At 39.6% G+C, this 12195-nt stretch overlaps 1 protein-coding gene and 1 pseudogene across 1 annotated transcript in view; both read left to right on the top strand.

Moving 5' to 3' along the window:
- The first annotated feature begins 291 nt into the window (after positions 1-291).
- RNF175 (ring finger protein 175) overlaps positions 292-12195 on the top strand; it is a 24168-nt gene continuing 12264 nt past the window's right edge. The window contains 4 exon segments of the mRNA XM_011359454.1: positions 292-456; positions 7029-7177; positions 9231-9236; positions 11534-11641. Coding sequence (XP_011357756.1) covers positions 292-456; positions 7029-7177; positions 9231-9236; positions 11534-11641 — 428 coding nt within the window.
- LOC111739131 lies at positions 4029-4138 on the top strand (annotated as a pseudogene).

The following is a 12195-nucleotide window of genomic DNA, read 5'->3' on the forward strand; positions in this document are numbered from 1 at the left end:
AAGTGACTTTAGAAAGCCTATATGGCGATGAAGTGGCAGATCAAGACTGGAACCTGGGTCTTTCCAGGGCCCGCTTAACTTTCAAGGACAAGGCATAGGCCAGAACCACATGGAAGCTAAGAGCTGAGAGAATTGGTTTTGCCGATAAACTCAGGCACCTCCACTCAGGGGAAAGAGAGAAACCAAGAAAAACAGGTAAGCTTTAAAAACCCTACATTCGAAACTCCAGTTGTTTCCTACGAGCCCAGCTTATTTTTTTGCTAAATGTGCAAAGAATGAGACCATTTTCAGATGAACTCGTTTGCTGGTTCCAGCCTGCAGCAAGAGAGGATGTACAAGGTACACCAGAGCCACGAATCCATGCACGTGGAGATGATGTTGATTTTCCTTTCCACCCTGATCATCGCCCAGGTAGTGCTGGTGCAGTGGAGACAGAGGCATGGCCGGTCCTACAATGTGAGTCACCCTGGTGGCCGCAGGAAGCCTGTGCCTCTTGCTGCCACATCCTTCCTTTTTCACCCCTTTGAAGGAGATGGTTTGATTTAAGTCAGTGGTTCTCAACTGGGTGCTCTTTTACCCCCAGGAAACATTTGGCAACATCTGGAAACAATTTTTATTCTCATACCTTACTGGGAGGAGAGAGGGATTGGGACGTGTTACAGGCATCTAGAGGGCAGAGGCCAGGCATGGTGCTTGCTCAACACACACAGGACACCCCCTCGCAACAAAAACGTCATCTGTGCCACAGTTGAGAAGCCCTGGTTTAAGTAAGCCAATTTTCCTTTTGTGCATGAATAACTTCTGCCAGTGGCCCAGGGAAGTTTAGACATAGCAGAAACAAAAGTCTGAGGCTGTCTAACTTTGTTTCATTAACAATGAACTGTCTTAGAACTGATGGTTTGCATATCCATGGAGGCATGTTAACGCAAACACTGCACTGACTCAGCCACACAGAGTAGCACCCCAGTTTCATAGCCCACCCCCATCCGACCATGTCCACTAGAACTCTGCCATCTCATGACCTCACAGTTATCCCCTGGGCCTTGCTGGACCTGAGATCTTGCATTTACAATATTTAGATCAGGGGTTCTCAAATCTTAGGGTGCATCAGACTCACCTGGAGGGCTTGTTAAATCAGATTCTCAGGTCCCACTCCCAGAGTTTCTGATTCGATAGGGGCCCGATAATTTGCATGTCTAACGAGTCCCCAGGTGGTGCTGATGCTACTGGTCCTGGGACCACATATTGATAACCAGTGGTTTAGACTCGTTGCAAAGGGAAAAGGTCCCCAATTAACACTCTATATGGTTCTGGGTCTCAGACTGGTCATTGCGTAAGAAGACTTGCCCATGACATATGAAGTGCTAGCTTAGACCAGTATTTAATTTTCTTTTTACCCGTCATAAAAATTATTTTCTAGATAGCACAGGGCCTAAGGGAATTCTTTTGAGTTCTGTATAATACTTAAGTTTAGCCAATTTTGAACTTTTTACTTAAAAAGAAGAATCTTGTTTTTTGTTTTTAAGCAAATGCATCAATTTGCTGCCATATCACTATTTTCCTGTCAATTAAAATAAACGCACTAAACACTTTCCTTATCTGTAAAATAGCATAGACTTTCTAGAGAAACTTACTTATTACATAAAAATATAGACATGTTAAAAGTAAAGGTTTGAAGAAAGATGTGTCATGCTAACACTAATCAAAAGAAAGCTATATTTCAGACAAAGCAGACTTTAAAACAAGGAAAATTATCAGGGATAAAGAGGAGAATTACATAATGATAAAAGGGTCAGTTATTCAAGAAGACATAACAATTCTTAATCTATATGTGCCTAACAACAGTGCATCAAAATATACGAGGCAAAAACGGATAGAACTGCAAAGAGAAATTGACAAACGTGCCATTGTATTTGGAGATTGCAATGGCTTCTTTCATTAGTTGGTCGGTCGAGCAAGCAGAAAATCGTGAGAATGTGGTTGGCCAACTTTAATTGAATTTCATAGAATAATTCACCCAACAGCAGCAGCATATACATTCTTCTCAAGCTTACATGGAACATTAACCAATATAGACTACATTCTGGGCTATAAAACACACCAAAACAAATTTAAAAGAATAGAAATCATACGACGTACAGTCGACCCTTGAACAAACAGGTTTGAACTGCATGGGTCCACAGATTATACATAGATTTTTAAAATTAAATATATCTCAGCCCTCTGCATCCCTGGGTTTCACATCTGTGGATTCAGTCAACTATAGATCAAAAACAGCATCTTCGGTCCTCAGTTCAGAACCTGCTTGTTTTGGGGGGCCGACTTAAGTTATCCACAGATTTTCAACTGCATGGGAAGGAATTGATATCTCTAACCCACACATTGTTCAAGGTCAACTGTCTACTCTCACATTCTAAAAATTAAACTAGAAATCAATAACAGAAAGCTGCAAAAATCTCAAAAACACTAAATAACATGAGTCAAAGAAGAGGACTCAAGAGAAATTTAAAAATAATTTGAACTAAATGAAAATACAATATATCAAAATATGTGGGATGCAGCAAAAGCAGTACTTAGAGGAAAATTTATAGCATTGAATGTGTACATTAGAAAAGAAGAAAGATCTAAAATCAGTAATCTAAGCATCTACCCTAGGAAACTACAGGAAGAAGAATAAGCTATGCAACAATGGTAAAATTAATAATAATAATAATAATGGCAGAAATCAATTAAATTAAAAAGAAAATCAATATGAAACTCAGTGAAACCAAAATCTGGTTCTTTGAAAAGATTAATAAATTTAATAACCCTTTAGCTAAGAAAAATAAGATTGAGAACACAAATTACTGATATCGGAAAAGAAAAAGGGGTTATCATTACTGATCACATGGACATAAAAAGAAAATAAAAGAAATTATGAATGATTCAATGCCCACAGATTTGGATAACTTAGATAAAATAGGGTAATTCCTTGAAAGACACAAACTATATCAAATCTCACACAAGGAGAAACAGATATCGATAGGCCTACATCTATTTTTAAAAACTGAATCAATAATTTATAACCTTCCAAAAAAAGAAAGCACCAAGCCCAGATAGTTTCACTGTGAATTCTACATTTAAGGAAGGAATTATACTATTTCTCTACAATCTCTTCTAGAAAGTAGAAGCAGAGGGAACACATCAGAATGCATTCTTTGCCACTAGCATTATGCTAATACCAGAACCAGATGAAGACATTACAAGAAAGAGAAACTACAGACCAATGTCACTCATGAACATAAATGTAAAAATTCTCAACAAAATGTTAGCAACTCAAATTAAAAAATGTATAAAAAGTATTATACACCATGACCAAGTGGGATTTATTCCAGGTATGTAAGATTGGTTCAACAACTAAAATTCAATTGATGTAATCAAGCACACCAAGAGGCTCAAGAAGAAAAATCATGTGATCATATTAATAGATGTAGAAAAAGCATTTGACAAGGTCCAACATCTATTCATATAAAAACTCTCAGCACACTATAAATAGAGGGGAACTTCCTCAACTTGATAAAGAATATCTACAAAAATCCTATGGCTAACATTATACTTAATGGTGAAAAAATCAACAGTCTGAATTGATTGGAAGATAGAAATATGGACCAAGTGAATTTCTAAGAATCCTTCATATGCCAAGATTCTATAATTTTACATGTTCAATTTATGTCCACGCTTTCCTTCATTGCCTTTGTAGTGATAACAGCAATATTTTCTGGAGTCATTTATGATCATTTCCTGCTTACCTCTAGCATCTCTTCTCTCTACCCCCTCCCGTACAAATACACACAGACACACATACAATAGTTTGCGATTTGCAATGCAAAGGAAATCAGCATCACATACATAACTTCCTTCCTTCCTTCCTTCCTTCCTCCTTCCCTCCCTCCCTCCCTCTCTCCCTTCCTTTCTTATTGCAGGACCCATTCATCATCCTATACAAAGAGACAAATTAAAAGATATCTTTTTTTTTTTTTAATGAATCTGTCTATGGCCATGCCACCCTGAATATGCCCGATCTCGGAAGCTAAGCAGGGTCAGGCCTGGTTAGTACTTGAATGGGAGACCACCTAGGAATACCAGGTGCTTGTAGGCTTGAAAATAAATAAATAAATAAGATACCTTTTTTTAATTGATTTGCAATTCTTTTCAGATTCATTTCTGCATGGCTACAAGAAAAAAAACATGGTACTGTTGGGCAGCATTCGATTCATCAGGATATTCCTCCTGCATGATATAGGACGCGGATGATGTGACCCAGGTGCCCTTCGCCAGTCATGTAGGTGTGTTTCATACACCCAGATGCCCAGGTGGTGACCCCTCTGGCATGATTAATGTGTCCCAGCTGCCAGGCTTCCTCCATTGCATGCATGCACCTCAATTTCACATATTTCCTTTGTTTATTTATGAGGCACAGTATACCTACATTTCATATGTGGCAGTTACTATTAAAAATGAAAAGTTTTAACTGCTCTGGAAATTGATAATCTTTTAAATTACAATGAAATGTAACCTTCATTTCAAAATGACTTTTCATACAATTATTGAATTCATAATGAAAATTTCTGCCCTTTCCCCTTGAGTGTTGAGAAATATGGGTCTGGGCTTACACTTTGAAGATAGAAGAAATTAAGAGATTTCTTCTATCTTCAAAGAAATTAAATATTTGTGTATATAATACATTATAATGATATTTTTGCTTTCCTTTTATTTCTGATCTCCAAGGCCTATTTTTAAGAAGCAGCAGGTCTATATATTTGAACATTGTTATTCACTGTTAATTAAATCCAGCCATCAAGTAAGAAAAATTTGAAATCTTCTAGAAATGGGTTGTATTTATAAATGCATACAGAGAGAACTAGTTTTATAAAAAAGATAGTCCAATAGTTGATTCAAACTATCATAGATTATAACTCCACCGATTTGAGGAAATGGATTAGCCTTATAAATTTTGGCTTATAACCTAAAGCATTAAATGTAAGAGCACGGTAGTTTCACTAAATTAAAATAAACTGGCTCTTAACTTTTTATTTTAAAAACTTCAGCATTCTTATGGGGGAAATAAAAAGACGAATCAAATATTTAAAACAGTAAGATGAAAAATGCAAATGACAGGTGATCTAATTCTGAAAATGGAGATTGTGTCCATTTCCTTCTTTAATATCAGAAGTAATGAACTAAAAAAATGTCAAAATCTATAATATATCATAGATAACTATTTCCATATTCAGCAAAAGGAAATGAATGGCCAAAATACTGATGAGATTTTTTTAAGGAGCCGCACTCTTTTATGATTAAAAGTAGAGGGTCAAAGTTACTAAAGCTGAGTGCTAAAGGGAGCATCTCCTGAGTCTGGTTACCCAGCATACGGTTTCTGGTCTTCATGAAAACTCTCCTACTTCCTTAAGGAAAGCCAGTTTTTCCTATTCGGATATATATATATCCGATAAATATATATATATATATTTATCTTAGTTTCAAAAATAAAGGTGAAAACCCAGTCATTAGCTTTGACCATTCCCCACAAAGTAGGATAGAAAGGTAAAGCAATTATCTGACTAATTCAGGCTAAAGAATATCTACTCTTCCTTGAAAGTACTGCCTGGAATTCAAAAGCAAAAACGTAGGTTTTAGGGCATTTTTTACTGAACCCTCTAGATAGTTCTCAGATTCGCTCCATGTGTACTTTTGTTCGAATGCATGTGTATAATAAGAACAGCAGTTCTCTCTGAAAGAAGACTTAGAGCAGCTCTGAGAAGATTTCAGATCCAGGTCATTTATGGGGATGGAGCAATAAAAAGAGAATGAAAAGAAAAATGCTATCAGTTTTTTTAAGACTCAGATGTCAAATATGTGACATGCATGTTCTAACAACTCTTTCCACATCACTAGCAGACATAATTAAATGATCATGATACTCTTTACCATGAAACCAAGGACTCAGGTTTAGAATCCTCCTCAACAGAGCATTGCCAGGTGCCACTACTAAGTCAAGTCCAAGTATAGAGACAAAATCTTTTTGTCATCTGCCTCTTACATTGGTGCTGAGCAAATAATAGGTGGTTAGTCTAAATGTGATAAAACGTAAAAGACCACAGATTATTGTTATGGTTTAAACCTATCTGCTTTCCACAAGAGAGAATAGCTGGTATTATGTCTGACCTAAAGAGAAGTGTCACTATGAGAACTGTATTAAGTCAATGACACACAGCCCACCAATGCAGCCTTGCTTCCTGCCATGTGGGATTGAAGCCAGACAACTTAAAGAATCGTTTTAAAGCTACTTGGATTCAAGTCAGTGATATAAGCCACAAAGGGGTTACATATAGAGGAACAGGAAAGAGTCTGATCCACATCTTAGGGCTGCCTGGAAAAGGCACCAGAAACTAAAGAATAAAGATAAGAAGCAAATGATGGGTTGCAAATCTAATAGTCAAGGGCAAGGTAACCCCACAATTGGGATGTAAGGGTTAAACCCACAGAATGCAATGGACAGCAGGTAGGAGAGGTCCCAGGAGCTGCTCTGACACCACTTCCTCCTTTGTGATCACTGTGCATTTGCATATGTGCCAGTGATCATAACAGCAGCCCCCAGGCTCCACACAGTACAGTACTGTTTACCTAGCACGTTCTCATCCATGATTTCCTTTGATCCCCCCGCCTCAGGCAGCACAAGCAAGCAAGGTGGGCATTGTTATCCCCAATTTTGCAACTTGTCCATAGTCGCATAGCTGTTGAAGCCTAAAGTTGCTTTCATCAGAAATATCCAGAGAAAAGAGGGGACAGAAGCTGGATATTTTGGATTATTTCCTGTTTGAATTTTCAGATAACTGTGCCGATCGCAGTTGGACGGTGAACCAGTTGTACATTACAGACGCGGTAGTGTAAGCGGTTTCCCCAGAGTAGCTTCTGAATTGTTTAATAATGGACATGCTGTTCTGGGCACTGAGTCATTGAAAAAGACTTTCTGTACTTTTCTCTAACAGCTGGTGACTCTGTTGCAGACGTGGACTGTCCCTGTGTATTTCACAATAAAACTTCAGTGGTGGTGGTTTCTGTCTATGTAGGGAATGTTCTCAGTTATCACCAGTTATATCCTCTTCAGAGCTACCCGAAGTCCCCTCTCAGAAAGAACGCACGGTAAGCATTCCATTGGTTCCTTCCCCACCATCCCCTTCGCTATCAACACTAAAAGTATATTTAATTCCTTTTTTTCCGTGTGCCGGAGGAGCATGCTACACTTCTTTTGCCTTCAGTAGCAAAACTAGCTGGAGATTAGCTATACTGCTATCAGTTCACATTCATTATTTAATGGTGATTCAGACATGCCTGTAAAATTTATTATTTTGAATGTTAGCTAGTGAAGGCCAGGAGAAAGAGAAGTGAAACTTATAAGTTTTCCAGAGCACGATTTGCATGTTTATTTTTAACGCAACATTTTTTTATTCCACTGTGAGATGTCATGCACATTCTAAAACTGAGAAAGAGAAGTTCAAACTTCTAACAACTATGTGTAAGGTTTATAGCTGATAAATTATAATGGACAACCTATTACTTTCGTAACAAACAAGGCTTTACTATTCCAGTGATCATTTTAATTACCATTGCCAACCTCCTGACATTTATATAATTCCATATCTTTCACAAATCTTTCCAAAGTGCTTATAACATGCCCACCAAGTTTGCACTTGCTCTCCTTGTTCTTCAGATAAGAATCCAAATCCAGATAAAACTGAAATGGGACAAAAAGAAAACGTACAAGTCTATGGCCATAGCACCCTGAACAAGCCTGATCCCATCTGATCTCGGAAACTAAGCAGGGTTGGGCCTAGTTAGTACTTGGATGGGAGACCACCTAGGAAGACCATAGGCATAAAAAATAAAAAAATAAGGGATGGTAAGCTGACAAGGTCCTTGCAATCTGTGAGGTCAACCAAGGGTTGCCTTGCCTAAAAAAATTTAAAAAATAAATGTATAAAGTGTTTAATAGTAATTAGACAATGTTAAATTTTGATCATCAGAGAATAAATTATAACTCTTGTGACATATTTTTATGATTATGTAGCCATTTAGATATTTGTTCATTCTCTAAAAAAATGGGAGAGATAAAATCAACTTTTTCTTCTAGTATGGAGAAGGAAAAATATGAAGCAAGAGAAATTAGATCTTTAAAGTAATGATAAAGACTGAAATTCAAATGAATGAATTCAGGTTCTGAGTATTTTAATCTAATCCCACTTTGGGAAGAGTTCTGGGGTATTGTTAGGAGACCTTCTAAATGGCCTGTTCGGGGTCTTAGACAGCCTTTGTAGGGCCTAGTTTACCCATCTGTAAATGGACAGCTGGTACCCTTCCTCATTCTCACGAAGTATTATAAGTTATTTAAGACTTGTGAAGCAATCTAAGTTTTGGATGAATTGAAATGTACTTGTTTTCATCTCCTGGATATAATTATATTGTATTTTAGTGACATCGGATCCCTTTTCCACTGTATAATGAATTACCCCAGCTAAACGTACTATTTTTATACATATCAGCTCATTGAATGAAGAGGAACTTCACTATAGGAAATACCCAAATACTACCTCGTCCGACTCTTGGTTCATGCATCTCAGAGTCCATGCCCTCTGCTTCTCATGCCCATGGTGCACCCATTACAGCTTCTCCTTGCCTGCACAGCTCTGATTTCTGGCTGGCATAGTCTGAGAGCCAAGATGCTCCACTAACATTTTAAGCAGACCCAGCTGACATTTGAAGAGAAACAATGGGAGAAGCTAATTAGGGTCCCTTTTCTTCTAGAAAAGCAGTCAGGATAAAGAAACTCCTATTGATGAGAGGTAGTAGGCCCTAAGGATTTTTATGGATTTGATTAATCATATTATAGGCACATCACTTCCTAGCCATTTTCCATTTGGAAGTGGAGGACTTCATTACAAGTCGAGAAAGCCAGTCAAACAAATCCTCACAGTACAGAAGGCAAATCCAAGAGAGGCGGTCCCCAGTGCCAGTGCAGTTTGAAAACCAACTAACTGTTCCTCCCCCGAGTACAGCACGCCCCAGCCGGGGGACAGTTGGAGAGAAGTCGGGTTCCTCTTGACTACAGTCAGGTTGTCTGCCAAGCAATGTTCAGGTTCAGAAACAGGCCACACGTAGCCACAGAGAGCTGGGTCTGATCACATCAGCTCCAGCCCAAGGCCAAGCTGTCCTTTGTGGACGCCACTCTGAGGCACAAACACAATTTCTCTTCCAGCTTATCTGCTTTCCCATGCAATCAGATCAGCAAGGGGAGTCTGGACTCTAGCGCTCTAGAAACATGTACCACCCCCCATAAGCAGGAAGGTTTAGGGGGCGAGATTTGGAAAATCTAACACATCCATAACAATAATATGACATATTGAGCATTTAATGTGCCAAGTCTATTAAACATTAATTCACATAATCCTCAGAACTATTTTAGGAGCTGATGTTATCACTCTCACTTTATTATAAATGAGCAATTATAGGAAGAAATGCAAAGTAGGTTGGCCAGGGTCCCATAGGCAGTAAGCGGCAGAGCCCAGAATCAAACCAAAGACATGCAAAGCCCTGCTCCCAACAGCATGCTGTGGCTTAATTACATCAGCAAACCCCATTTGCAAGGAAACCTTACATTTAGAAAAGTTGTTAGTCAGGAACACCTCTGATGCCGGCACCACCTTGAGAAGGGCCCCTCAGGCAGAGAGAGGGTACATGGACTATACGCAGAATACATGGACTATACGCAGAATGCAGGGAACTCCACTCTGGTGCTGGCTGGAGTGCGGGGTGAAGAGGAAGATCCTCTCACCTTTCTCATCATCACCTCTCTGCTGAGACACAAACTTCCACGTCCATCTGGCTGCACTGAGCAAAGATCCAAACTGGTCAGCACCGGCAAATCAAAAGGACCAACCCAACGATCCAAGGAGTCACTGTGGAGAAAGGCCCCAAAAGCCGTCCCTGGTCCCCTTTAGGGATGACACTGCCTCACAGCCACTTGAGCCACCTTGTGCAGCCCAGTGAGTTTCTGGCTCCATGCAACCCACCCGCGACTCGTTGCTGACCCCTCCCACGGGCAGGAGTACACCTGGAGGAAGAGGTGTCACCCAACAGCCCTTGTGTGTGAGTTGCTTGAAGTGGGGAAAGCATTTCTCCAGAGAAATGATGTAAATGACAACTCATTTCTCAGGCTAACCCACAAACCCCATTTGAACCATAATGTTTGAGAAGGTCCACTCTGACTGGAATTTGGTGAAACAGAGTATCTTTTAAAATAACACTGAAACATTACACCAGGAATACCATAGACCTTAAGCATTTGGTGCAATGGCTCCAACAGGGAGGAAGCCTGGGAAGGGGACAGGGTGGGGACAAGTCTCTGGAGTGAGACCCTGAATGAAATTTTGTATGGAAGGCAGGAGAGGGGCTTTAGGAGGATGGGAAAAGAAAGGGCTTAGGGGCAAACTGAGCCTCCTGCCATTGTTTGCCCTTGAGAACACTCCAGCCAGCCAGCCCCATATTGTCTCCGGATACTAAGGATAGCCGCCCAGCTGCTCCTTCTCCTTCCACTACCTCTTCCTGTTCCAGTAGGCAGGGATTTGTACTGTGACACAGCAGGAATAGAAATGGCTCCAGCTCTTTGCACATCCTCCCAGGCAGGAAGCAACCACATGGCCCTTTCTGTGGTTTTTTTCTAAGGGCTTCTACCGCCAGGGATGAGAGGAACAAACAGGGTACAGGGGTCCCCTCTAGATCATCTCTACTCTCACCCTCGACCTCATCCTCTCACTTCTCCACTGAGGCCCTGTGGGAAGAAGGAAAGGCCTTAGGATGGTCATGGGAAGAAGGAAAGGCCTTAGGATGGTCATGGTGAGTGTGACGCACAAAAGACTCATCCGTGTGGCAGAGGAAAACAAGGCTGAAGCTCTCTTGCAATTTTATCCCATGGCTGAGGAAGGGGCGCTTCAATGGAGAGGAAACGGGATGAAGGCCGAGGGTCCCTGCGTTGGGCCTGGGGGCCGGCAGGAGCAGGAAGGAAGAAACTCCTGGGGGAGGTGGTCTCCCCTCTTGACTTCTCTTCCCGGCTTTGCTGGCCTCCAAGGTGCTCCTGCCCAAAGCACCCTGGAGACAAATGAGAAAAGGGAAGGAGGAGGGGGACAGGATCCCAGGTGGAGTAACCATTCCCGAAGGCCGTTTTCACATGAGGAACACAGATAAATCTACAACGAATTTATACACGCATAAACATAGAAACACACGTACATGATAGTACTATTCACATACTGCTTGTTGATAGTATATTAAAACTCTAGATTACTACTGAGTTTAGCTGATATAATATACTTATGTTCTGTATATTACATAGAAAATAGAATTTTAGAAACTAAAACCTGCCTTATGACAATGTTTGAAGAAGATAAAATACTTTGTAATATATCATGCTCTGTGTTTCTCCCCATTTTTCACTCCAAAGATTGGTCTACAAATGGTTTCTTCTAATCTACAAAGTCAGCTATGCACTTGGTGTCGTGGGTTACTCGGTTATCATATTTACAATGTGTGGACTACATTTATTTTTCAAATAAGTATCTCCAATGAAGATATTAATATCTCTAAGCATTTGCTTATAAGGTTAACTCGGTCGAGTTCTCTGTATCTGCAAGCCACACCTGGCCCTGCCGTTTTCCGTGCATATACTGCTCACAGCAGATTTCACTAGCGCAGTAGATGTCACTGGAGAAAACCACAAGAAAAGAGAGAACCCTACAGAATAAAACTTTTTCAAAAAATTATCAGCTTTAATGCAATAAATGACTCTCTGGCAACATTTCTGAAAAACAGATTTCCCAATACGTTTTTAGATTTCCATGGAAATTAGGGAAATTCTTCATTCCAGATTATATCTATCATAAATGAAAAATACATGTAGTACAGCATTTTAAATTTAACTACGTGAATTCCAAAGTAAAGGTCCATTATCATCAATTGCTTTGTGATTTGTTTATCATTTTTTCAAAAAACTAAGTTGGAAAATCTGGTTATTAAACATATTAACTTTCAATTTATAATAGCTTTGAAAATATAAATTAATTTCAAAGGGCCAATAGCAACTTTTTCCTTCTCCCTACTTAAATA

This window comes from Pteropus vampyrus, unplaced genomic scaffold (assembly GCF_000151845.1).
Source record: "Pteropus vampyrus isolate Shadow unplaced genomic scaffold, Pvam_2.0 Scaffold47, whole genome shotgun sequence".
NCBI classification, from domain to species: domain Eukaryota; kingdom Metazoa; phylum Chordata; class Mammalia; order Chiroptera; family Pteropodidae; genus Pteropus; species Pteropus vampyrus.